At 39.2% G+C, this 27,259-nt stretch overlaps 2 protein-coding genes and 1 long non-coding RNA gene across 5 annotated transcripts in view; 1 reads left to right on the forward strand and 2 right to left on the reverse strand.

The window, feature by feature from the left end:
* tjp3 (tight junction protein 3) overlaps positions 1 to 10,775 on the reverse strand; it is a gene marked incomplete in the record, with an annotated part of 22,191 nt that extends 11,416 nt beyond the window's left edge. The window contains 10 exon segments of one of the 2 annotated variants that reach the window (XM_024279232.2): positions 426 to 513; positions 644 to 744; positions 828 to 903; positions 993 to 1,182; positions 1,266 to 1,369; positions 1,452 to 1,746; positions 1,814 to 1,916; positions 2,000 to 2,124; positions 2,485 to 2,541; positions 10,578 to 10,775. In XM_024279232.2, coding sequence (XP_024135000.1) covers positions 426 to 513; positions 644 to 744; positions 828 to 903; positions 993 to 1,182; positions 1,266 to 1,369; positions 1,452 to 1,746; positions 1,814 to 1,916; positions 2,000 to 2,124; positions 2,485 to 2,532 — 1,130 coding nt within the window. 2 annotated transcript variants of the gene reach the window in all.
* Positions 10,776 to 14,579: 3,804 nt separating this feature from the next.
* On the forward strand, positions 14,580 to 25,167 carry LOC118598704. The gene is made up of 2 exons (XR_004947804.1): positions 14,580 to 14,858; positions 24,699 to 25,167. It is a non-coding gene; the product is annotated as an uncharacterized LOC118598704 (long non-coding RNA).
* Positions 22,202 to 27,259, reverse strand: part of amotl2a (angiomotin like 2a) — a 7,724-nt gene continuing 2,666 nt past the window's right edge. For both annotated transcript variants that reach the window (XM_024279320.2, XM_024279319.2), the window contains exons 6-11: positions 26,384 to 26,679; positions 25,228 to 25,421; positions 25,024 to 25,125; positions 24,789 to 24,949; positions 24,322 to 24,495; positions 22,202 to 23,776 (exon numbers count right to left, since the gene is read on the reverse strand). In XM_024279320.2, coding sequence (XP_024135088.1) covers positions 23,709 to 23,776; positions 24,322 to 24,495; positions 24,789 to 24,949; positions 25,024 to 25,125; positions 25,228 to 25,421; positions 26,384 to 26,679 — 995 coding nt within the window. In that variant the 3' untranslated portion in view covers positions 22,202 to 23,708. The remainder of the gene's footprint in view (positions 23,777 to 24,321; positions 24,496 to 24,788; positions 24,950 to 25,023; positions 25,126 to 25,227; positions 25,422 to 26,383; positions 26,680 to 27,259) is intronic.

The raw sequence follows: 27,259 nt of genomic DNA on the forward strand, positions 1-27,259 counted from the left end.
CCCATTCTCCTCCATGATTGATGATACAAGCCTTTTTCTTTGGTGCGAGTTGAGATCTTATAACATGTTACAATATCAATCATTTTCACAAAACAAATCTGCTTTCATCCATCAATCTTCTTCCACTCATCCCGAGGCGTTCCCAGGCCAGCTGAGAGACATAGTCTCTCCAGCGTGTCCTGGGTCTTCCCCAGGGCCTCCGCCCAGTGGGACATTACCCGAACATCTCTCCAGGGAGGCGTCCAGGAGGTATCTGGATCAGATGCCCAAGCCACCTCAACTGGCTCCTCCTCCATCTGCTTTTAGTCACTTTCAAATAACCATGGACCTGACGTGACTCCATGTGGTTTTACATTAGGTAATGAATATTGTGCTCTGTGGAAAGAACTTTCTGGAAATTTACAAAAGAATGAAGGTGAACTGACTTGTATTTGCTGGAATCCTTCATTTCAGGACTCCGTCTTCTGACGACAGGAGGAGAGGCGCTGTGGTCAGACTCTGACTCAGAAGGAGCTGAAGAAACAATTCAAACATTGTCATCACCAAACTAACAAATACACAAGCTTGGAGAGTTTTCCTCTGCACTAGTAAAAATATTATAACATAGTAATTGAATCTGTATTTTTATTTTGAAGGGACTTACGTCTGCGAGGAGAGTAGTTTTTTGGAGGAGGCCGTCCCAGGGTGGAACGCATCGGCGAGGAGTCACGGGACTTTGCAACAGGAATCGGCTCAGCTCTGGTTCTGGATTAGAGATGAAGCTTTTGTTAGTAAAGTCATTCATCTGCAGGGTGTGGCTTGGTTAATACGATGGAGTAAGTCTGTACCTGCGTGTCCGCTTCTCTTTAGCAGTTTGGCGAGCCGTTCTGCGAGGAATGATGTCTTCATCAATGTCGGAAATTTCTGCAACAACAGGGAGCAACATTTTAAGTTTTTTTTGCTGCTTTAAAAGTCGCAGTTTTTAAATGAACGTAAGAAAGTTTTTCACTGACCCTCCAGCTCAGAGCTGCTGTTTTTGTGGCCCTCGTCCTCCGTGTTGTGGGGGCTGTCGTCTATCTCTGGGATCTTGACCAGAAACTTGCGGTCATCTCTGAGGACCATCATGGTCAGCTTGCCCCTGCTCTTCTCCACCAGGTGTTTGGTCTCCAGCAAAGATAGATTCTCTGTTGTCATGCCGTTGATCTGCTCATTAAGGAACACAGATGGATTAGGATCCTTTAAGTGGCCTTCGTCCTAAAACTGCCGACAACCCTGACTGTCTTCACCTTGAGAATGAGGTCTCCCTCTTGCAGGGTGCCTTCTTTAGCAGCTAGACCAGTTTCAGTCATGTGCTTTATAAAAATCTGGCTGCCCAGCTTGAGTCCATACTCTGCAAAAATTGTCAAATTAATGAAAAAACATGTTAAAATCAACATAAATAAGAGGTGTTCAAGTTTGGACTAATTCTTTACCATCTGTGGATTTCTTTTTGATCAAAGTGGTTTTGATAGGTTTGTCTGGATGACTGCTTTGTGGCAGACGCTTGTAGCCGGAGGACATCATCGGCGAGTTGTTTCCATAGCCGTTTCGGTCAGGTGACGTGCTGCGGGCATGGGAACGGTAGCGATCCGAATCCCGGGGATCACTGCCGTCGGAGAAGCGGCGTGTTCGTCTGGGGGAGTCGTGATCCAGCAGGTTGGACTGGGACGCTGCCCGCGTTGGTTTGGAGCTTGGTGGAATTTGTATTTTTCGAGGACGCTTGACCGTCTGACAGAAATAAAAAATGATTGGTTTCAGTTTTTCTTTTAATTTTTATTTTTTTTGTCATACTTACTATGTTTGCCGTCTTTCCACATGTTTTGAGAGTTTGAATGGTAAAGTTTGAGTGGACGTGGTCCATACTGATGCCATTCACCATGGTAATTTGGTCCCTTTGACTATAAAAATCCAGAAAAGTCTCATAAAAATGTGGATCTGTGAACTACTGAAAGGTGTAAATAGTCAAGAATGGTAAACTTACAACAGTCGTCCCATGGCAGGTCCATTTGGCAGAACGTCAGACACCACCACAGCTGTGTCCCCATTATCTGGGTTTGGTTTGTCTTTGCCTCCAGATATGGCAAAACCAAAACCCAGTTTGGAATCCTGAGATGGGAAAAAAAAAAGATGAATGAGGCAAAAAGGAAGCAGAAAAACAATGCAGGAGAGTGAGCAGGTGATGCCAGAGGGAGATAGAGGGAGACAGAGCACATTCCAAAGGCAGGAGGGTGCCGCGGTGAGGCAGCAGGGCGTGGCGCTTCTGAATTCCTGCTCGGGTCTGTGCTTCGAAACCCAAGCACCTGCAGCAGAAGCTCTGAAAGAGCCTCACAATAGCCTGAGAGACAATACTAAAAATGCTGGGCGCCTTCCGCATAGCCACTGTACACTACTTAAATTTCCATAGTTTATTTTTCTATCTGTTTTAGTTAAAATAATCATAAATCTCTGATCACAAAATTCACTTACCTTGCTTAGAGTTATTGTATGCTGCTCCCATATTGTTAATTCCTCCATGGCGGGTCTCTGTAAACAGACACAAAAGTCTTATTATGAGATGCAACAAATTGTAAAACCTGACGTGTTAATTCTGATGTAGAACACAGATCCTTACGCGAAGGAAAGTTGATCCTGAGCCGAACAGTGAGTGTTTGTTTAAGTCAACCTGGTCTGAGCATGCTCACACTTGTTTCTACCCCACCTGACCGGTACGGAGGAAGGCTGCGTAACTAGTATCTGTGAGGTGTGGATGACTTTACAAACCGGAAATCCATTTATGGAAGCAAACTGAATCTGGAACTTTTTTCCATTAATCTGGACATGAACTTCATATTTGTCAGGTTATTTTAAATTAAATTAACCCTTTAACACCGGAGCTCCAGCATTTATGTTCTTTGATTTACTGTAAATTTTCAATTGTCAGCACGATCAATGTAATTCCAGTAGATTTTGAGGAGAAAAGCAGCTCACACCGCTTTTCTCCTTCAAAATCTACTGGAATTACATTGATCGTGTTAACAGGTAAAAAGTTAACAGTCGGGGTCAACACTATTCTTCTAAGAATTGTATTTCTCTCAAACGAGCTCCTTTCAATGCAATATTATGTAGTAATAAACACACAAAGGCTTGTGGTTTCGCACAAGAAACAAGTAAAGCCAGATGCCCGGGTCATGCAGAAGTTTACATAGCTGTAATAATCAAAAGCAAGCTGGAGTTTGTCCAAACATTCAGTAGCAAATGTGAGCTGGTTCCACTGTTTTTAGCTCAAGGAAAACTATCCAGGCACAAAACAACAGATTTTCTCAACTATTTCCTTTTTTGCACACACAACTTTAAGACAGACACACTTATCAGTTTATGGAGTCAATATGGAACTCACTAAATTGAAAGAAACTGCAAGCATAGTTATATTAAAAAAAAGTTTAAAGATGGGATATTAGATAAATACAAGCTGTGAAAAAATGTCAGCTGGAGGACAAGATGGGGAGGGGGTAAAAATGTAGTTTTTAAAGATGTATTTTTTCTGTTATTAATGTTGCCTTGTGCTAATTTAAAAGGAACAAAATATATAAGATTTTTCTTAATTCTGTTGCAATTGTTTAAGCCTAAAAATGGGCTAACATGTGTTTCCTTGTAAAATGGCATTAACAATAAACTATTATTATTATGTAATTATAGTGTTGAACATTTTAACCACCAAAATAATTTACAGACAGAAACCGCATGTGATCAACAAAGCGATCTTAAACCTGCTGAGGTGTGGAGGACCTTTGAACAGTAGGCCACTCGTAAGTTAATGATCAAATGGATAAAAACAAAAGTTGCCCAGTAACAAGAGGGAATTTGATTCTGTGTATTTTTTACTAAATGTTGATGTTGGAGCAGCAAAGTGACTTTTCTTCAACTTAATAAAAATAAGAACAGCCTGTTTACAGGAAGTCCTCGAACGCCTCATCCCGCCTTTCCAAAGTGAGGCCAGTTTGACCCAGATACCAAAGAACAGCAAAATTAGAAAGAGGAAAAGGAATTCAGCTGTTTGGAGAGATTACAGAGAAGATCTGCATTAAACAATCAGCAAATATGTGATGTAACAATGAACATTAAGCTTTTGTATAAATGCTAAATGAGGGTAATTTTGGAGCACAGGTGGTTTGTATTTTTGCATCATTAGACGTCAAGGTTGTTCAGATTCTGACCAAACAAAAAGATGCTTTACAGAGTGATCGAGCACCGAGTTCAAATGAAAAATGAGAATTTACTTTAAAATGATGAAAACCTTTCTGTACGATCAGATTAAATCATTTTCAGAGAACCTTTTATAATCTGTTATGGTTTAGAAAGCGGCACACTGCAACTGCATCGATTCTTTTAAAGGATCCTAACATCAGTTGCACTTACTGCTTGGTCTTTGAACCTTACTTCCATTTTCTCCAGGGGGCCTTTCCAACACCTGTGGCCTCGCTCGCTCAACAAACAGCCCGCTCTTTATATTCCATACGGAACACGCAACAACAACCTTCTCATCCCGGATACACGATAATCAACTCCTCCTTCCTCAGATTAGCTCCGACTACAAGAAGGCCTCAGTCCGGCAGATATTCGATCCTCCGGCTGAAATTATTTGTAACATGACCGGGTATGGTGTCTTTTCTCAGCAGAGCAAATGGAGAAACATCAAGTGGAGTCCTCACCTGGAGAGCGCTCCACCCCTCCAGGCTTGCATTCACTCTCTAGTGGCCGTTGATGAGGAGTTTTAGGGGTGGAGCTGCACGGCCTTTGACCCCCTAATAAACTGATACCACAGCGTAAAGCAGGTTAGGTAAAATATGTATATTTAAAGCCATCTGCAGCCTAATTTCAGCCATTTTATTAAATTATTTAGGGAATCTTATCTCACAAAACAAACCCAAAAAAAAGTTTTTCTTTCCAAATTGTTTAATACCAGGTGAGGAAACTTCTCTGAAAAACAAAAAAGACCGATAATACCTGAGAAGCCCATCAGAAGGACACAATCAATATTAAAACAATAGAAAAATGATAGTTGAAAGACAAAAATATAATCAAATACTTAACTTTTTTTGTCATTCTCACAAATTTTGGTTCTCCAAAGGACCATTATCTTGTGTTAAAACACAGTCGTCTCAAATGTTACATTTATTTTAAACACATATTTAGCTTTTGACTATTTGCAAAGATAGCTGCTGCATTTAATTGAAAAAAAAAATCAATTAAATGCAGCAAAAGCGATCCATTGTTCCCACAGGCACAATAAAATCATGCAGCTGGAAAAGCTTTAGGAGTCAGCTGTTATTTTAACACAACATGCCAAAATATGTCAAGTCCACTGAGAAATGAAACATTTTAAGAATATTCTCAGTAATTGACACTCAACATCTACCTCTACAGTTTAAACCACTTCATGATCACAAATTTACCTAATTTTTAGATGATTATGTTACAGAAAAGTTGCTTTTGGCTGAATTTGAAAATAAAATAAAAACACCGGAAAGGTTGAATTCCTCCCTTTATAAGCTTCTAATTAACATGAACATTTTTCTTCACAAAATAAAAAAATGATAAACAAATATGAGGCTGTATAACCCTCCTCTCACTTACAGGCACCACCAGCAGCGGCGGCGGGGCCGGCTGCTCCGGGGGGACCGAGCCAAAGTGCTTCAGCAGTTTCATTCGCTGCTTCAGATTCATGACTTTACAAAAATGTGGCGTCAGAAAAGACTTCTCAACAGATTCACATCTGCAGATTCCTCAAAGACAACAGCAGTCAGCTCCTTAAAAATATCCCAAATTCAGTAGAAAAAGTGTCCAGCTGTCATTTGTTCCATCCAGAAAATAACGAATGCATTCCTTTGTCCTGATTGGTACTTTCCGGCGATTATTTCACAAAGTTAGTCCACCAGCTCGAGCTCTCTCTGTGTTCTTCTCAACTAACTTTCCCACAAAGTAGCATGTCCCAGGCCATGACTGAGTTTAAATCCTCTGGGTGCTATGGTTACGATGCAGGAATGAGAGCGCTGGGCTGTTAATAATTGATGGGTTGTTTGCTCCACTATAGATCCTTCTGCCCGGAGTTAGGTTTCCTGGGTTCCTACAGTGGTTCAACTGTGTCTGAGAGTCAGGAAACGCCACTGTGCACGGAGAGCTTTGATGTTATCTCAATTTCATGGTTAACGTTTAAGCACGCCCAAAAGCTGGAGGGCAGTGGTCGTTTTCCTGGATCCTTTAGACCAGTCACAGTGACCTGAGCCGAACTCGCCCCGGAGGAGGAGGAGGAGGAGGAAAAACCCTCAGAAACCACAACAGGTCGCTCATTAACATAAAAGCTAGAGATGTGTCAAATATTGAAAGGGCACCATTAAGGTGTTATGTGACAGTCAGGTATAGTGCTGATAGTAACAAGGAGTTTAGTCACAGATGCCCTCGGGGTGTCCACGTCACCTGCAGGGAATTATTAATTCAGAGAAACAACAGAAGTCAGATGGCTGACATGAGAACAGCTTAAAGAGCTAGGCTACACTGAACGAAGAAGCGCAGCAAAGCGGTGCGGAGTGGAGCGCGCACTCTTCTGCAATTCATATCAGACGCATATTTTTCTGCGACGGTCAACAGGCGCTTCTGCTAGAGCTTTTTTTTGTTTTTTTGCCATCACGGATAAGTTAATGACCTAAAAATATTACCTCATGTATCTGCTAAGAAGAAGCAAGTAGTTTGAAGGCCTACACCTCTTTAATTAATCTGTTGTTGAGACACACATGAGTGTACATGAGTGTGTGTTGTGATTGTAGGTATTTTCTTAATCAACACAGTCTGTTTAGAAACAAAAACATGATCACATTTGTCATTTGCTGTGTTTTATTGTGAAAAATTGGTTATATTTTGAAAATAAGCCAGATTTTCTCATGTATCTTAATGTAAGTTCCTGCTAGAATTGACACAGATCGCTCGTGCACAAAATAGACCAGACGCTGGAGCGATCTGCTGCACGGCGTGAGCCTTCCGCAGAGGACCGCGGCGCTCCATGCCTGGTGTGAACCACACCGTAGGTTAAAAAGGGCGCCAAATGTAAGCAGCCTCCGTTACGAGCCGCTTCCGCGTCCAGTGTGAACCAGGCGTAATCCGTCCACTATCCCATCTGCTTGCATGCTCCCCTGCTAGCTTACAGCACCTCACAACACCATCCTAACTTTACCGGTGCTACAATAAATGGCGAGCAACATTGGAGCTATCGGTACAGTTTGGAGCGAGATTCCAGCTCAGACAAGGAAAACGAAGACGAGGATCAATTCATCTACAAATGGATGCATCAATGTGGCTTTTTCTAACTGCACTTTTTTATTTCCTACTAATTCACAGCGATTTTAATAACTCAGAAATATGATTTTAAGATTCATTTTATTCATATTTGTCCTTTATCACGAGAAAAATTCAACGTGTTAAAACACAATTTTTATGATGGTTTTTACAAGAACCAGAATTAATTAAAGTGAGTGAGGTCCTGGTTGTTTTTCTGTCCAGCAGTAAAGCCACATTTGTTCCATATCAAGCTCTAAGGCTTCACAAATCAATGAGCAGCATGTTAACAACAAAGTCTTGGAGAACGAACCCTCTCCTTGAACACAGAAACCTACTTTAATAGTTACTCATTCTGTGAATTCCAAACAAAAGTGTATAATTAAGCAGAGAGCTGAGCTGTGGTTAGTGGATAACAAGGAGCAGCCAGGCCTTCACTGAGCAAATAGGAGGCTTTTGCACTACAAACACTCAGGTTTACAAAGGCTGCAGGTCGGCTGTACTCCAGAGGCCTGGGCTTTGTAGCTTCCACACTTGAGGCACACAAGCAGTTCAAACAAGCCACTTTACAGCTACTAACACACTCATGCCTTCACTTCTGATCCTACACGGCTCTCCATCCTGCTCTGCAGAGGAGTGGCAGCCACGATTTCAATAAAGTCAGGTGTGCGGAAGCAGGTAAACATGTATGTAAACAGGGTGAAATACCTGACGGCACTCTGGGTTACAAAACACCAGATACGTTTGGATCATTTACATAAAGTCTTACCTCTTTATTATGATATAAACTGGACATTTCTGCTCTGATTTGACATTTTTCTATGGGTTATGATGATAGCCCCAATCATTCTAGAAAAAATATTTTAAAAAGTTTGATATATTGTCAATTTAATATGAATAAAAAAAAAAATGAAACCAGAAGGTCTTTAAAAGAATGTAAAAATGCTTTAAAGAGGTTTAGATGAACAGCTGGATAAACAGCCATGCTTCCACCAGACCAAATGCTAAAGCAACATGTGGTGAATAGATGGATCATAACTCTCTAGAAATGATACATTTGCTCTTCAAAAGGTTTGATTCCAGCTCCTGGATGTTAAAACCCCCAATTCCAATATTGTCACTTCATTTTATATTTTTCAGACTTGAAAATGCACTATAAAAAAAAAAGAAAAAATCAGCCTAGTTTTGTAACCCCAAAAATGGTATGTAATATATCTGAGCAAGTTTTTATTTATTTTGAGTAAAAACAATTTTGCTTCAAAAGCAGAAAAAAACACTTGTTTTGGATTAACTATAAGTAAATAAAATCCCACTTCCCTGTGTAAAAAAATTACATATGCAGAACAAAAATTGTGTGTTTTTCCAAAAGTTCTCTTTTTTTCAAATTATGGCTTTGATTTTTTTAAAACTGTAATTGTGTTTATCAATTAAATATACATGACTCATTATTTCCTCATCATTGAAAAACAAAACTGCAAAAAAAAAAATCTGTTTTGTATGTAAACGTACATTACGTCGATGTTAATAGTTTCTTCATTACATTTTTTGATGAGCCTGTGTGGCTGTTGTCATTTTGTGTACAAAAAGCTAAAGTATTTGTGTAAATGTTCCATGCTTTTCAACAATTTGTGAAGCTTACCATCGATTAAAGGGTACTGTGGGTACAATTTACCCATGATAATTATGTAAACATACTGTCTAACATATACAGGTACATTTTAAACAATTAGACCCTCTTGTATTTACACCCCTCTAAATACATGATCATAATAGTTTACATTTTTACTGCCCCGGTATATCTTTACACACTGTCTGTATGAGGATTAAAGTTCATTTATGATCTAAATGTGCTAATAGGGCCTTTAATGTAGTTAGGAGATAAAAAAAAATCCCAACTACTGATCAAATATTGGCTACTCCAATGATAAACATTTGTTTTAGCAAGTTAGTAACACAAACTTAGTCTTATACTATAATGACACAAAAACCTTATGCTTAATATTTTAGTGTTAAATTTTAGCGGACCATGCAGCCCGTTAACGTTTTAAACTGACCCACCATGAATTACAACGATAATCTTGAATAATGTTTTATCTTCCCAGTGATTCTGGTGTGTCCTCATAGATTTTGCACTACAAATACACTCACTTTTGCTCAGAAAGTTTATTTTTAATTATGTTTCAAAATTTGCTGCTTTCCTGACGTTTCTGCGTGTTTTCTAAATCAGAGAATCATTTTTCCAGATGATTTCAAAACTACATGAACGTAGCATTTCTTTAAGTTTGGGTTTTTCCCTGAGGGACACAAACCCTTTGGTGCAGTTTAATAAAATTTAAACAAAAGCCATCAAATTTTGAAATTAAAATGTCCAAGTGTTCGATTTTGATATCGCTTTTGAATCAAAATGACAGCAAGTTTTCATCCAGATGTTATTTCTTTCTTTTATGAGGTGGATTATTGCATCTGCCTTTGGTCCAGCCATTCTGTCCAATTTTAGAAGCCTTAGTGGCCTAAAAGGTTTTCCCAGCCCTGACCAAAACCCTTTGAATAGGTTTTCAGCAGCAGAGAAAGGTGACGTTTGGACCAAAGTGTGAGATAATTAAATTGATTTGACAAGAATTTAATATAAAATAATATTTTTTGACTAATTCTTATGTGCATAACAGGGCAACAATATTTCTCAAATAGAAATTAAATCAATTTAAGCTGGTGTTATGCAATCATAGTTCATTTAGACTCTTAATTTTTGCTTTAGTAGGATATTAACTCAATAATTTTTACTTGAATAGCAAAGCCAGACGAGTTCAGATACAACCAAACTTTGGTGCGTAAAAGGCTTGCTGGATTTCCTTTGACTCCAACAGACGCAGCAGTTTGGGAATGCAGCCGAAACTGTTGTGAAAGTGTGCGTCAGGCAGGCTGAAACTTGCGCGTGCAGCAGAACCAGTAGAGTGAGGAAGGAGAAGAGGAGGAGGAGGAGCAGGAGTGCGCCCCAGCTGTCTGTCACCATCCAAACAGCAGCAGCAGTTACGCATGAAATGCCACAGCTGGCCCCTAAACGCCTCATCAAATGAACACCACGCATCAAAACAAACCCGCATTCACAGCACCTATTACCACTGCTGCTCATTTGTATTAAAAATTCCAAAAATACTAGAAAAATGAAGCCTCGTTCTGATCCAGAACGCGTCTCAAACTGTCAGCTTGGAGCAGCAATTCGCACAAACAGGTGATAAAGATCCGTGTTCGCTCACCTGAAAACCTCCTCCCTCAGTCCTGTAAATGTTCACTCTCCGCTTCAAGTGTAGTTTGTGTCAAAGTTTAAACCTCCACAGGTTTCCAGCTGACTCTCTCGCGCGTTTGTCTGTTCTCTGACCTGCAGGAGTTTCTCTTTGATTTTCCTGAGCTCAGGTGGGGTGGGGGGCGTGGCCTGGTGGAACGCGCAGGTAGGTTTCATAGCGTCACCGTCACACCACAGTTACAGTTACGTGCACCGGAAATCCTTACTCCTCTTTCCAGAAAAATAATCTTCCTTTATTTATTTATTAATACTAATACTTATTTAGAGTCTCTTTTGGTGCCACAGATGACTTAAAACTATGTTTTATTATAAATCTTTCAAACTGGAGTCATTTAAAAACTACAAAGCCCATAAGGTCTCACAGGAAGGCAGTCAAAACAACATCAGCTGGAAAGCTGTCAGGACTACAGATAATTCATGACTAACAGTTTCCTGGACCAAAATACATTTGTGGAATTTTGTAGAAAAGAACATGCTGGTACTAGTTTCTGTAAACAAGAACGGTCTTAGAAGTCCACGACTGACTCTAAATGTTAAACAGACGGCCTATTTCTCACATTTTAACTGATCACAGAGCACTTAGTACCTCTATCACATTTCCTTACTCTGTTCAGACACTTCAGTGTCTTCTCAAATGCACAAAGGTTAGGGTCATTTCTAATAAAAAAAAACTGTAACCGAAGCAACAATCAAAAATTAATGTAGAGTGCAATTGTGGAAAAATGAAAAAGGTAAATATTTTGGGTAGGGGGTGTAAGGATGAATTGATTTATTTAACCAGATAATAAATAAAGTTTACTTACTAACTTACTTAGTTTAATGTGGGAAAACAACAGTGGGCTATTGGACATTCATTCTTGTTTGTTTGTTTGTTTGTACACATGTTTAATTTGCACTTTAAATAAATACAAGAAATCGGTAAAACTTCACCTGCACTGTTCAGTACCAGGTATTTATGTCTGAGTCACACTGGTTGAAGTTTTCACTAAAGATGTCCCAGATCGCCTCTCGGTCCGTGAATCCAATAAAATCGTATCATTTAAAATGTATCAATATCGACTTTAAATTGTATCGGCAACCACAAATTATGATATAAAATGAAATGTTAAAAAAAATAGTTACACCTCTAATATTAAAGAACTTGGCACTAATGTTGTTAAAAACAGGTAGAATAGAATGGTGCTCTTTTCAGACTACATCCATCCATCCATCCATCCATCCAACGTCTGAATCCCTTTTGGGGTCACAGGGTTACTGAAGTCTATCCGTAAGACTATAGGATGAAGAAAGCACACTTAGGAACATTTAAATACACAAATTAACCAATGAAGCATGTTTTTGGACTGTGGGAGGAAGCCAGAGTGTCTGGAGAAAACCCTCATATGCTCAAGGAGAACATGCAACCTCCACACAGAAAGAAAGAACCCAGCCAGGATTTGAACCAGAGTCTTCTCACTATGAAGTAGGAGTGAAGAAAGTGAAAAATCCCCTGATTAAGTTTGTTTCTTTTTTTTTCAGTATTTTTTCAGTAAAGATGGTTCACATATTCCTGCTTTTTGTAATAATTAGACATGACTAACACTGGTGAATTTTATTTTTTACGTACATTATTTTTGAATAAATCTCGCTATTGCAATGAAAGTAATTTGATCATGATTTGCTTAGCAAACCTTCTCAATCTGCTTTTAGGTTAATTTGACTCAAATGGACGACTATCAACAAGACTAACTCCTTCATTTCCTTGTTACCGTCTTCATCCAACAGCTGAGCCGACCATCTGTCAGCCGACAACTCATGAAGGTTGTATTTAAGCTGCAATACTTGTCTTCATTGATCACGTGTTGTTGTCTCTACCTCACAACAAGGAGGTTCTGTTGGAGGAGTGAAATGGAGGTTCACACAGAGAGGAGGAGGAAGCAGAGAGGGAAGATGAGAGGTCAGGCAGAGGATGAAGAGGCAGAAGGAGACAGAGCAGAAGAGGACGAGGGAGAAGATACAGAAGATGCAGTATGTGAAGCAGAACAGCAACCTAACTTCCCATCATTTTTGTGTGTCTTCCAACATCCTGAGATGTGTTGAGTGTCTTTCTTTTTGGGTCTTTCTTAGAGCCTTTAATTCAAAAACTTTAACTAATTTCCACTTCTGCTTTAATATTTTCTCTTTTTGTTTTTCCACATTTCCCCCTCAACTCTCAGGCTGGAATTACTATTAACTCCACAGGATGGGATGTCCTGGAGTTCTGTGTGGATGCTATTGGGTCTATGGCTCATTAACTTGATGCTAAATGTTTTTAAAACCGCACCTCTTTCAAACTAGACTTTTTCTTGTCTATTCGTAGGCTAAAGGCAGAGGAAGAAGATCAGGTGAGCGATACAATGTTTTACTACAACTTTTAGTTCCAGATTTTTTCATCCACTAAATGTTAAATTGTTTGTTTTTATTTTTTTTATTTGTGTCAAACTTTATGTTTGGGATTGTACAGATGTTACCTGATTCATTTATAGACCTGTTTTCCCTTTATGTTTGTCATTTATTACGTTTTTAAACTTTCTTTGCATTAAATGATAATTTTCAAAATGTCTTTAGTCTCAATGGCAAACATCTACATAAATAAACTAAATATTTGAAATATGTTTGCATATATAATTTGTTTATAGACTCCTAATTTGTATTTCAATTATGAAAAACACATTTTAATGTATTCAAGTGTTTCAAAATTAAATATTTGTTGTTGTAATATTCATCATTAGTCATTTCATCACATCATTTTTAGTGAAATAAAGGACTGCTTAACGAGCAAAGGTTAAATTGGTCATTTCTACAAACAACAGGTAATCCTGAAGATTTTAGAAAAAGTTAAAAATATTTTTACTTAGTTCAGGTCTTGTGTTTTATGCTGTTCGGATGGTGTGGTTGATATGGAAAGATGACTCCCATCCAGTAACTGTGATTCCGAGTGGATGGATCGCTCTGGAGGAACGATTTTCGGCTTTCCCAGCTCTAAAACCTAAAATATGTCACCAGCATCACCAATTAAGGAGGAATATTTTTTTATTATTATTCTAAATTTATTGGCGGTAAATCAGTGTTTGTTTAAAAAATATGTTGTTTTGTTTTCATGGTTTCATTTGAAAAGATTTGTTTTAATGTTAAGACAGTTTAATAAAAAATGACAATTGATGTGATTTAGTGGACCATTGTGTTTGGGCCTTGTCGATACGTTATCTGGCCTCGCAGCAGGTCTGATTCTTCTGGAGTGGGCCGTCTAGTTGACAGAGTTTGCAGAAAACAGCTGATGACAGCAAAAAGGAAGGTGGCAAAGCTTGGACCCCCCCAGGCATAGTCAGCTCCCTTTGATCAAGTCAGACTCCACAAGCTGTCTTATCCTTTTTGCTTCTTATCGTTATAGTTTTGCTGAATTTACCACCTGTAATTGTGCACCTATTTCAGCTGCCTGTTGAAATGGGATTATCTTGTGTTCAGTCAAAAACACCAGCAGAGGGAGATGTTTAGCTGAAAAAGATCTGCTCCAGCCTTGATCTGCTCTGCTTCCTCCTGCACATCCATGTCTTAGATTCTGTTGTGTAACTGTTGGTTTTGTGTGTTTGTGTTGCAGCCAGGGTGAAAGAGGCCATGAGAGCTCGTCCTGATGGACCCAAAGGCTGACAACTGAAAAAACAGCTTGAATCTGAGCTTCTCTATTGCAAAAACAGTTGTAACTGTCCTCAAGTGCTGCTCAAAACAATCAATTGGTTCAAATTTGTTTTAAATTTTTAATAAATATTCAACATCCACCTACAAAACGTTTTACTTTTGCCTTTAAGGAGGTCATTTTAATGTTCCTTCACCTCACAGGCGTCAAACTCTTGGTCTCAGGGACCAGTGTCCTGCATGTTTTCCTCCAAACTTATTTTTGTAGCATCTTATTGGCCAAACACACCTGATTCTGGTCATCAGCAGCAGTCAAGGTGTGATTTCTGGAACAGATCCTCAAGGCCTGGAGTCTGACACCCTGCTGTTGATCGTCCTTGCTCCAGAACATGTTTAAAATAAAAGAAACTAAGTCATTTTATTTACTTAATCATTTTGATACAACTAATCTTTACTCATAGATCGAATTGAAGCATCACAATCAATCAAAAGGGAATAAATCAACACCTCTAGACTTCCTCATTGGCTGTCCCCTTTAAGCAGGAAGTGGATTCTTCTTCTTCTTTTCGCCCCATAGCACCAGGTAAGTCAGATACTGTATCAATTAAGTCATCTTTTTTAATTGATGATCATTGTGGAACCTCATGGAATTTCAAAACAATTTTTTGTGTCAAAATTTCCCAGCAATGTCCAAAGCCCTGCCATCTAGTGGGCAGATGTGGGAATGACACACTTTTAAAAAGCAGGTTTGTAGTAAAGCAGTAGATGTTTTATCTGTCTTTGTCTGGAATTTACAAGAACTAAGAAGATTTTTGATTATTTTTTCTCTATATGTTATTTAAGTCTTTTCATTCACTTAATTATTCTTGGGGTAAAGTTTATTCCCAGTGTATCAGCAGTGGGTTTTGGTTTTTTTCAAGCTGGGTCTCAAAGAGGCTTTATTCTTGGAGAGATGGGTGAGTTCTAAATCCCATCAGACATCAAGTTTGGGTTTACATTTCTTTGTTTGTAAGTGACCCACAGAGACTTTCCAGCTGATTGAACTCAGCTAATAATCAACACATTTGTCAAACTAAGAACATGAAGATCATCCAATTAACTTAATTATAACCCCCAAAAAAGAAAGATTTTAAATGAGGAGTTCATTTATGAACCAAACATCTTTGGCTCTGAATGAAAAAGTACTGCTCTGTAAATCTAATAAGAGTTTCTGTTGGCCTGGAAGCAACATTTTCTTTGTGACTATGATGGAAATCTGTAACAGTAATGTTTAAAGCCTCCATCCATCTTCTTTACCCACTTATTCCTATTCAGGTTCACAGGAATGTTGGAGCTTACCCAGCTTGGGCAGGAGCAGGGTACACCCTGTCTGCCAGTCCATTTCAGGGCTTATTACCATATGATATTCTTATTTACTAAGATTTTCATGCAATAATTCTGTCACTGAATTAAAAGTGTAGGTCAGACCTCGACAGGGCTTTTGTTGGTCAACTTTTAGCATGTTCCATCAGGGTCGCCACAGTGAATTAGTAGTTTGGCAAGAAGTTTTGTCATTCCTGATACAACCCTGTATTTTATCCGGGCTGGGGACTGGCTCAGGAAGACCCAGACTGGTTCCATGGGTTGGCAGCTCACAGAGCTATCACTAAAACTCTTCTTTACTAATTATGCAAACCACCTATTTTAATTTAGATGTCAAACTGAATATGTCAAATGCTATAAGATGGATTTAAGATTTGAAATTGAGATTTATATTTTAGATGCCAAGTTAGGGCTGCAGATGGGTTAACTTTTTGTTAGCAGGTCCTGGTTCAAATCCTAGCACAGACTCATGTGTGGAGATTGCATGTTTTCCTTGTGGATGTGCAGCACTTTGGTTTCATCCCACAGTCTAAAATGATTCATTGGTATTTTTTTTAAATTACTTATCTCACATGTGTGGTTGTGTGGCCCTGTGAAAGACTAGCAAGCTGTTCAGGGTGCACCCCACCTTTGCCCAACAGTAGGTTCTGCAGATGGATGGATAAATATTGAATTAGCATTTAAATTTAGATAAAAAATGAATCTGTAATATTTAGATTGACATGTGATTTCGTGTCTAGACTTAATTATTTGACATTTCATCATCATTTTACATTTAGCATTTTTGATTTAATATTTTGATTTAAATTGATTGTACGTGTAGATTTAATATTTACATTAGCACATTAGGATTTGTATTTAGTTTTCATGTTTTCCATTTATATTTAAATTGGAATGATTTTACATGTAACGTAAAATACTTTTACTTGCAATAAATTCTGACATTAAACTACAAAAAATGTGGCAAATGAAAGAACGTTGGCTAAATTAACAAAAATGTCTGCTATTTTTTCTTGCTGAACCTTCATATTTGGCAGCTATTCACTCAGCATTACCTCCCTGTTCGTTAAGAACCTCATTATTTACACACGGACTATAAAAGTAAGTCCTGCGCTCTGAAGAAAGCTCACCACATTTTTTTTGGCTTTGCTAACGGGTTTACTGCCTTCCACCTGCTGACATGTTTTAACTTGGACCTGGTGAAGCCCTCATGACAATCATTCCTTGAACACTGCTGCTGAGATAATGACGAGGGTTGTTAGGAGATTCCAAGAATGTCATGATTGAAACAGACTGGAACAGCATACTTTTGCTTCTTTTATTGTCTTCTTAGTTGGAATTCGTGAGTTTCAAAAGTCACTTCCTTGAACCGTGACCAGTTCAGGGCGGGTGGTGCAGTGGTTAGCACTCTCGCCTCATGAGTTTTCTTCCTCCCACAGGCCAAAACGTGCATCATAGGTTAGCTGGTGACTCTAAAGCAGGGGTCTCAATTTACCTTGGGGCCATTGAAGCCAGAGTCTGGCTGAGGCTGGGCGGTATGGGGTTCCTTTTGTGCCAAAAATACATATCTTTGGTCCATTGTCTACGTCTACTGGACAAGTTTACTGAACATTTGTTTATGTCTATGTACTACTAAGCCAGGGGTTTGCAACCTGCGGCTCCAGAGCCACATATGGCTCTTTTATCCCTACTTTGTGGCTCTCTAGGTGAAGAAAAATATAATGGTAATTTTCAAAAACTTGGAGATTAGCTATTATTTTAGCAACATGCTAACATTTTTGGCTAATTTGTTATCTACTGGGGTTTTTAGGCTAATTTCGAGTTTAGCTTCTGTTTTAGCAACAGACAAACGTTTTTGACTAATTTAGCTTACTGAGGAATTTTGTGCTAATTTAAGGTCTAGCTAATAATTTAGCAACATGCAGATGTTTTCAGCTAATTTATTTACTGAACTTTTTTTTTTTGATAATTTATAATTTAGCTCCTAGAACCAGGCTGACTCTTTTTAGTAATTTAGTTTACCTAGGAATTTTAGGCCATTTTGGAGTTCAGGTAGTAATTGGGCATTTTTTGACTAATATGGCCTCTAATGAAATGTTTTATGCTAATTTGGAGTTAAGGTAATATTTTAGCAATACGCTAACATTTTTGGCTAATTTGTTATCTACTTGAGCTTTTAGGCTAATTTTGAGTTTAGCTTTTATTTTAGCAACATGCTAACATTTTTGGCTGATTTACTGATGAATGTTATGCTAATTTGGAGTTCAGCTAGTAATTAGGACATGAGCTAGCTTTTTCGCTAATTTGGCATCCACCAAGGTAAAAGGTAAAAACGTAAAAGGAAAAAAAAATCCGATTTTGAGAAATGCTAGCTTCTTTTTATATTTTTGCTTTGGTTCATGCTAAAAAATAGACAGAGCTACATACCCCACTGCGATTGGTTGGTTTGTCAGCTCCACACAGTACTGTAAAAGTGTCATTTCTACAAAACTCATAGTTTGCACCAACATTAACATTTCAAATTAACCCTTTAACACCAGAATTCCAATGTTTATGTACTTTGATTTACTTGATTTTTTTTTTAATTGTTAACACAATCAACACAATTCCAGTAGGTTCAGAATCTACTGGTTGATCATGTTAACTATTAAAAAATTACTGTATGTTAAAGATTTTGTGTTTAAGCGTTAGCATCAGGTGTTAAGGTGGGAGCCGCAAAATACCAACTTTGGAGCCACAAATGGCTCGCGGGCTGCCAGTTTTAGACCCCTGCTCTAAATTGTCTCCAGGTGAGAGTGTGTGTCCTGTGATAAATTGTCAACCTAACAGGGGTAAAACCCCGCCTTCACCCAACAGTAGCCATCATTTTAGGTAGAGTGAAATGTCTTTGCCTCATTTCTTAAATTCTTACATATATTTTTGCTTCCTTTTTCTTTTCTCTCTACTCTATTGTGAGTTTCTGCGATCCATTCGAAACTTAGGAGAAAAAGTGGAGCAGAGTCAGGATAAGTTAGTGAAAAAGTGAAAAACTCAGCTGTACCACCAGCACCAAAATCAAAACATCTTATTTGTCTTCCTCACATAATGAATCTAACAGTTTGATGCAAGTCTGAGAGATTTACATCCTCCCAGAACTGGTCTAAATTTAGAAGATGTTGCCCTGATTTATGTGGAAATGTTGGAGGTGGGGGCAAATTCCATGGCTGCAGCAGGCAGGAAGTTTTGGAATCTCCATGGAAATTAAGGCAAAACACAGAGCCGCACTATTATTTTTTTGTTTTACAAACATCCCACACAGGTTTTCTGGTGTTCTCAGAAGTTCTCAAAGCAAGTCAGATGATTTTTAGTATATATCATATATCTTTATGATTAAAATTTAAATGCAACCATTTTTTTTTAATTATTTTTTTTTATTATTCAGGCATGGACCAGAAGGAATTTAGTCTCTTTTTTTGCCATTTCAAGGACAGACATCTGTAGTTGATCCACAGACTGATGTTGTGGTTGAGGGAGAACCACTTGTGATGAAATAATGATGATAAATGCATCAGCGGTGCAGGATTTCCAGCAAATGTCCAGATGTGTGGGGAATGCATTAACGTTCAGTACATTTTTCCTCATCCTGGCTGGAGAATGACGAGTTATGGACACATGAGACACCATCAGTGAGTCGGTTCAAACTTGGAGTCACATAATCCTGAGCAGGCTCCCCCTTCACGTCACTCACAGCTTGGTGGGGGCTCGTGTCTTACATGTAGCCAGACTGAAGGCAAGGATGAAGTATTTGAAATGTGATCAGTGTGAACATAGATGAGACCAAAATAATGGTAAATCACAGACACGGTGGTGCCGCGTGTGTCAGTGCTGAAAATGGCGTTCAACAAATGGAGATTTATTATTGCGAGGAGGAGGAAAGTGGCACTGGGCTACCAAAAAAAAAAGGCAGCTGGAGGAAAATGTGTGGCATCTGTGGAATGCTATTCCAGGCTCACAGGGGGAACAAGGAAGACAAAAATATTTACATTGAAAGTCAAAGTTTACGAAGAAAGAAAACATCTTGGAAATGTACCAGAAAAAGAACAAAAATGTCAAAAATTCTGACAAGCATCAAGATGATACATCTGTAAAACCTCCCGACTGCAGCAAAAAGAATTTTACAAAAGGAAAACATGTGAGGACAAAGCAATAATTGTGTCATGACCTACACTTTTTTAAAGAATAAAACTTTCAGCCAGCTTTACATAGTGATTCAAGCACATTTTTTATTTAATTAAATCTACGATCACAAATACAACCGTGCGATGGGGAGGCATCGGCTGAATCTTTTAAGATTTTTTTACTTACACACAGTGTAAATCGTTGGTGTTGTTGCTGAATGACCCACTTTTTGACTGACGGTCCGGCTGTGGCTGCCCAGGTATCGCCCAATTTGGCATCATCTCCGCCGGTTACCAGATTGCCACATCACGTCAAAATGTGCCCGGGCAACCTTTGACCAATCCTTTAGAGAAAAATCGTCCGCTCTCTGCCAAATTTTTACTTTTTCTCAAAACCTCTACAGCCTCTTGTCAAATTTTCTGAAAAACTTGCCTTTAGGTTGCTGCATGGTAGCATTTTAGAATATGTGACCGCAGTCTAAGCCCACTAATGAAACGCTTTAACTCAAACTTGGAACAACCTGGCAGTAAAATGTTATTGCCTTGTAAAGTTGTGAACACATTTAAGCTTTCGGCTGATATATGGGACTCAAGGGCAACTTTTCATAGACACCGGATTCTAACAAGATGCTTAAATATCTTTAAAACTGGTTGGAATTTAGTAGGACATACGCATCAGCTTTCTCTTTGAATGTGTTCTTTGAATAGTTTAGATGAAACAAATACTTTTATGACATACTTTTGGGTCCAATTGATCTCAAAGATCTCCAGAATTAACTGTAAAAGTTTTGATCCCAGAGGTCACATCAGCTGACCCAAAGGTTGAGAGGAGGAAGAAGAGAAGAGGTTAACGTTTAGAAAATTTCAGAACTCAATCCCTCTATAGATCTTCTATATTTGCAGTGCATCTCATCATGTGTGTCCTACGCTGTACTGTGTTTATGTAGTGATCTGAGTCTTTTTACGAGCACTAAACCTTTGTCTATCATAGGGTGGCAGCAGCCCTGGTCCAGCTGGCAGTTTTTTTCTGCCCCTTTAACTTGTTGATCACTTTGATCAGGTGTGTTGAGCCAATTTAAACCCGAGCAGAGAAAGCTGGATGTAGAATTTGAAACGGTGTGACACATATTTGAAGAATTTGGTGAATGTAAAACTTCCATGTTTGACAATGCAAAGAAAAGATGACGAATTATGTGTGACCTTTGGAAAAAAGACTAATTTGAGTCAATTACAAATGAAAGACTGGATTTACAAAGACAGTTCTGGCTTTCAGGCGTAGAGCTAAAGTGGAACACATCTGTGTGGCGTAAACAAATGTTATAATGATGTTATTTTGTAACCAAAACATGAAATCATATGATAAATATTTACATGTAAAATTGTTCAGGAAAATCCTCATTTCCATACTTGTAAAGTGATTTAAATCATTATATGTGCTCATATTACAGTTTACTTAAAACAATATATACAGTATATTTGATTTGAAACATCAAGGAAGTAACTGTTCTGTTTCTGAAACCATAAATCGGATTGAAATCAATTCAGATGTTTACAATGATGTAGGAATTAAATCAGCTGCCACATTGGTGTATTTTATATTTAACATTTAATGTAAAGGTTTTAAAACGTTTTTAGCTTTTACATTTTTTATTTTGATCAAATATAACAAGAATAATGGAACTTAAATCATTGGAACATTGTATAGAGTTTGCAACATTTCTCTAACTGTTTTGACTTTTTTGGATTTATACATTTTTATTTTGTCTCTACGTGTTTGATCACTATTATAAACTTCAATTCGTTTGATTTTTGCAGCAAAAATGCCTAAATGTATTACTCTGAATTTTGGATTTTGAACACTTTTGGGTTCATTGTGGAATTATTGTGCAATATTTTGAAAATATCTGAAAAAAAAATACTTTTGTTGAACTAAAAATGTAGATTGCCACAAAAATATATATATATGAATTATTTGTAAGGTAAAAAAACACCTTAAGCACTATTGGTGAGTGATTTTGACCCAAGCAAAAATATTTACATAATGTTCAATATGTTGCATTTTTCTGAGTGTCATGGGTCCCTGGGTAAAGTCTCCAGTATAATTTTTTTTTTGTTTTGTTCTCAGATTCCAAAATTTTCAGTAATTTTCAGCCATGTTTTAAGGATCTTCTTATGTTTTTATTTTCCATTTTGTTAAATATACCACAGTTGAAAAAGTAATAAAACGTCTCTAATTTATCAGGTGTTGTCATATTTTTATTTTTTTATGACAAATACGTTTTATTGGGTATATTATATTGGGTAAAATTACCCGAGAAGAGTGATGGTGTAACTTATTATAGTGAAAGTGTTGTAGGGTAAAGCAATAAAAGTTTCGTTCATGACAAATAAACGAGTTGAAAGCGTGTCTGGTATATATTAAGAATTTTAATCTATTATTGTGAAATGCTGCGGCAAAAAGACAAACGTTTCCTTTACAAAAGTTCACAGCAACGTCATGGAGCTGGAGCGAAGCACATTAGCAGTGCCTCTTGTGACATAACTTAAAGGTGGAGGACATCTTTGGCACATGAAAACCAAAACAGTTTACAGATATATAAATGACTAACACACATAAATATATTAAATTTCCTTGCTTCAAACAGCCATTCGTGTAAACATTCAGGAAAACAAAGAAGAAAACTGGGAAATGGCATTGACCAGCATATGCATTATGGGGGAAAATATGAATGATGGGGTTGATGCTTCCTTCCACAAATTGAAGCAAAACTTTCATATTCTTAATTACATTTACAGGCCTTTAAATCCAAAAATAGATGAAAACGGTGACTCTTTCCAGTTCCAGACAGAGCATTCTCCTTAAAAACAGTAGTTTACATTCAGCAGTGTTCGGTAATCCTACATTAAGCAGGGAGAAATAAATAGAGGTGTCCATTGCTGAGCATATAGCCCACTCAGAGAATGTGAGATAGCTGAGCAATGAAGAAAACATGGCCGAATATATCACAGTGATGGAGACAACAAATAGAGTAGCAAATGCGGGCCAGTTATAGCCGCCCATTACTGTGCTCATGATAGAACCAGCTACCATCGCCCAAAAGAAATCAGCGGCCCCGGGAAGGAATCCTGTGGAGAATGTGTGCCATTTTTACAAGGCCGAGGGGTCAGACTTTAGATAGCCGTTTTCTTTAACTGGAGCATTACCCCAGTGAGGAATGTGAGAAGATTAGCTCCGGAGTGTCATCGGAGGGCAGCAAAATGTTGGGCGGTAGCCAAACATTAATCCGGGATCCGGAAGATTGGACCCCAGTGAAACACTGTCAATCCTCGAAGGCTTTTTTAGGAGAGAAGTTGCAAGCTCCACATTCAAAACTCCCCACTGAGATGGGAGCACAAGCCTATTTCACAGAGAGGGGCAACTGGAGATTTAAATTTGGGCTGAAACAGAATAATCCTCAGACATGACAGTAAAACACATAGCATGCTTATCCTGGGTTTCTTTATAAATATTCCTATTACTTTAAAAGGTATGCTAACATAGATGCTACAACAAACTTAAGATAAACAAAAAAACTCCAAACAAGAATAATCATATAGTTATGGAGATATAATTTAACAAGTGGAGCACTCTAACACAAGTCACCTTTTCAACTGTCACATCATCAAGAGCAGCTTTTTTTCTTCAGTATAAATATACATTTTCAACAAAACACTAACAACATGCACCACCAGCAGCCCAGTTCCTGTCGCCTCACAGAATACTGTCCAGGTACCTTGAAGAATTCCACTTGTGAAACGGGCAGAAGCAGCAGAAGGAAAGCTCAGCTCTCTTCTACGAACTGCACCACCGTCTGTTTCAGACCAGACATCCGAGCAGGTCTTGAAAAAGACCTCAAGCAAACACTTTGTTCTCCTCATATCAGGATTTCGATGGCCTCTGAGTCTGCGCTGTTGATGCTTTTGAGCGAGGCCTTTGGCTCCTCTGAGGACAAAAAAAAGGAAAATAAGAAAGGTGATGTAGCTACAATAACTTCTCTTAAAGTCCCACTCGAATCATCTTTTGATCTATTTTAAATTAACTTCCAGTGGTTTGGGCAAAATTAGAAAACTTGTCATTTTCTAGGACATAGCGGCAGTAATTCATTAGAAATTCACCTCATTTTCTATCATCTCTTTGCTTACACTCTCTTCCACTAGCTTATAGCCCCTCACACCACCAACCTAACACTACTGGAGTAACACAAATGGATCAATTTGTCTTCCAGATGCATCAGAATGGAGTGGAGCGGGGTGTTTTTGGCATGCATGTTCAACACCACACCAACTGGGTTTTTCTTTTCATCTGTTCCTGAGTCAGAATTATTTACATAATCAGAAATGCAATTTAGGCTTAATTTTCCTCCATAATAAATAACAATGCCACAAAAACACCAAAAATACAATTTTCATCAGGGTGGGTCTTGAAGATGTTTGCAGTACATACTGCTAAAATCAAATATATAGATAATGATCAACAAATAAACCCACCGGTTGGGGCTTCTGAGATCCTCTCAGATGCTTTGGGTTTGCTGGACTCTGCAGTGACCGCCGGTTCCTGCACATCACTTTGAGTTCTAGCGTCTTGACGTGGACCCTTGGCTGTGACGACGGATGAAGGGTTTGGCACCGAAGCACCTGTCAGGTCATCTGATAGGCTCTTTCCTACAAACGCAGACAAAGCAAGGTCAATGTTTAATTACCCACAAACATCCACATTTACACACCCCAGAACATCTGCCCGGAGCTCTTCCCATGACTATTCTGGAGCATCTATTCTGGAGTGTGAGATGATATGCATTCCAGCTTAAAAAACACTTTGCCTATTTGAGTCACACCAAAGGGTCTTCTGCTCCACTTTTTTTTAGGATGCATACATTCTGGGTGTCTGGCTGTCTGGCGACACGGACCAATCTGTCAGTTGGTGGCACGTTACTTCAACGATTGGGGAGCCTCACCTTTCCTCTCCGAGCTGCAGGTCACGGTGTGGATGGTGGGGACGGATCTGGCAGGACGGAGGCCCTGTTTGTCCAGCTTGCCTTGCTCACTTTTGGAGCGCTGCTGGAGGACTTTGATCACAGCATCTTTCTCCAGGAGCTGAGCGTGGAGAACGCGGATCCTAAACAGAAAAAAACACAATTTTATAGCTGCCACAAGACAAAAAGACAAAAAACACAAACACAAATCAAGCACCTGTTCTCCATTTCTTGATGTCTGTGACTCAACAGAGGCAGGTCCTCGTTGAAGCTGTTATTTGGAGAATGCCGGGGTGAATGGTTGATGATTGTTGTGTCTCTGAAAGTTAAGCCACAGCTGTTAATAAACCTTATCTTTTAACTCTTTTTCGTGAACAATCAAGAGTCTTTATCTGGCCACAGCAGTATCATTTGGTCACACCTCTGTGCCGCAGCTGTGGCTGCTGCATCCATGGCAAACTGCCTCATGGTGCTCTCCTCCAGGTACTTCTGTTCCCACTTGGTGATGTCTGCCTCCAGGGCCAGAATGCGCTCCTCCTTCTCCCGCAGCTGCTGCTGCTGAGTCGTAGTCAAGCTCCTGTCTGAGGCCGTGAGATGACCGGGCTGGTTCTGGGACTGTGAGAAAAAAAGACAAATATGAAGTTGACTGAGATCGTCATGAAGTGCGTAAAGCATGACAGAACCTGCCCTGTTCCTTCTGTAGAGTGCCGTCACAGACAATGACGTATGAGCCGGTAATAGGCTGTGGCTACACATTTGTGTTCCATTTGTGGACACAATTCCCCAGTTCACAATGACTAAGGTTTATAGATCAGTCAACTAGTTTTAAACAAAAAGAAAAACTTCAAGTATTCTGTTAAGTTCCTAAAGTGCTGAACTCTTGGGCTCATATGTTGCTTTTTTTGTCCTTCATCTGGACGTTAATGACTCAGGGAGAGACAGAACGTCACCAAACATGAAACAAATTTGCATTTTGCAATGGCTCCAATTCCTTCAATGTTAACTTAAGAAAACTGACACAGAACTGGCTCAACAACTGTTTGATGCTTGCCAGAGTTGGCAATTAGGCACAAATGAGTGTGTGACCTCCTGTGTCCTGCCTTCTTAACCCTTGTGCTATCCTAGGTATGTTGACATTGGGAGTGGGGTCATCTGGACCCCACGAAACAGCACGCTGAACTTTTTTATTTCAAGGATTTTGTATCTTCACTGGTGTCCATGACAGACATGAATTCCTGTCCACATTTGTCATGGGATGGATAACACATGAATGTAAAGGTGGGGTCATCTGGACCCCATAAGATGGCTCAAGGGTTTGGATCTAGCACGATTGTTCACCTTTATATCCTGTTAGGGGTCACCACAGCGAATCAGCTTCCATTAAACATTTGGTTTGGCTGAGAGTTCCTGTATTTTATCCGGGCTGGGGACCGGCCCCTAATAGCTAACCCAGGTTTCCCACGCGCTAGTCCTGGATGCAGCCAATAGAGCCATTCACTGGCCTCTCAATGTGTCGTCAAAATGCACATTCCTCACGTTTCTCCTTGAGGCTGTAGATGCAACGACTGTTTCCTAACCTGGAGGGCCCTGAGGCTTTTCAGTTCCTGCTCCAGCCGAGTGCGCAGCCGGAGCTCCAGCACCTCCCTCTTCTCGCACGCCGCCTGCAGCTGAGCCAGCGCGCTCTGCAGCCGCTCCACTTTCTTCACGTAGGCTCGTTTCCGCAGAAGCTCTTCCTCCAGCTGCCGGTTGCGTGTTTGCGCCGAGGCCAGAGCCTGTTCCAGCAGCTCCCGTCTCCGCTGACATTCCTCTCCGGACTCACGCAGATGGTGGATCTGCTTCTCCAGATGTTCCCTCTCCCTCTGCTGCTCTTCATCTGTGAAACAGCAGATAAAGGAAGAACAGGTGAATGATGAGGATGTTTCACTCTTATCATTTTTTGACAGTATCAAGGTATTTAATGCATTATAGCAAGAAAAGCTCTTCAAATAAAATGCTGGGACCAGTCCGATCACTTTTCACTAACTCAGAGAGAAGCATTTTCCATGGAATGTGACTCAGCGAAATATATGAAAACCCGGAGCTTCTTAAGAATATCAGTCATCCATAAACTATCTGAAGCATTGGTTTCTAAACTGAAAATGAATGAGAGCTACAACCTGTTTGCCAAACTCGTCACCTGACATCAGTGTTACAGTAAAACATTTCGGAACCAAAAGTGAGCCTCCGTTTGAGTAAGTTACATTTAAGCAAGTTTATGCAGCTCTCCTGAGCCACTTTTGAAAAGGAGGTTGATTACACAACACAAGTGCATGCCTGTGAGGGAATGCAGACTTCCTCTTATCCACTTACGCACACAAGCATAGCTTTGTACTGGCAAAAACTCTGGAATGCGTCTAAGGGCGTGAAGTAAACAGGCAGCTCAAAATATATTTCAAGTGCTTTTTGTACAAAAA

This window comes from Oryzias melastigma, linkage group LG4 (genome assembly GCF_002922805.2).
Source record: "Oryzias melastigma strain HK-1 linkage group LG4, ASM292280v2, whole genome shotgun sequence".
NCBI lineage: Eukaryota > Metazoa > Chordata > Actinopteri > Beloniformes > Adrianichthyidae > Oryzias > Oryzias melastigma.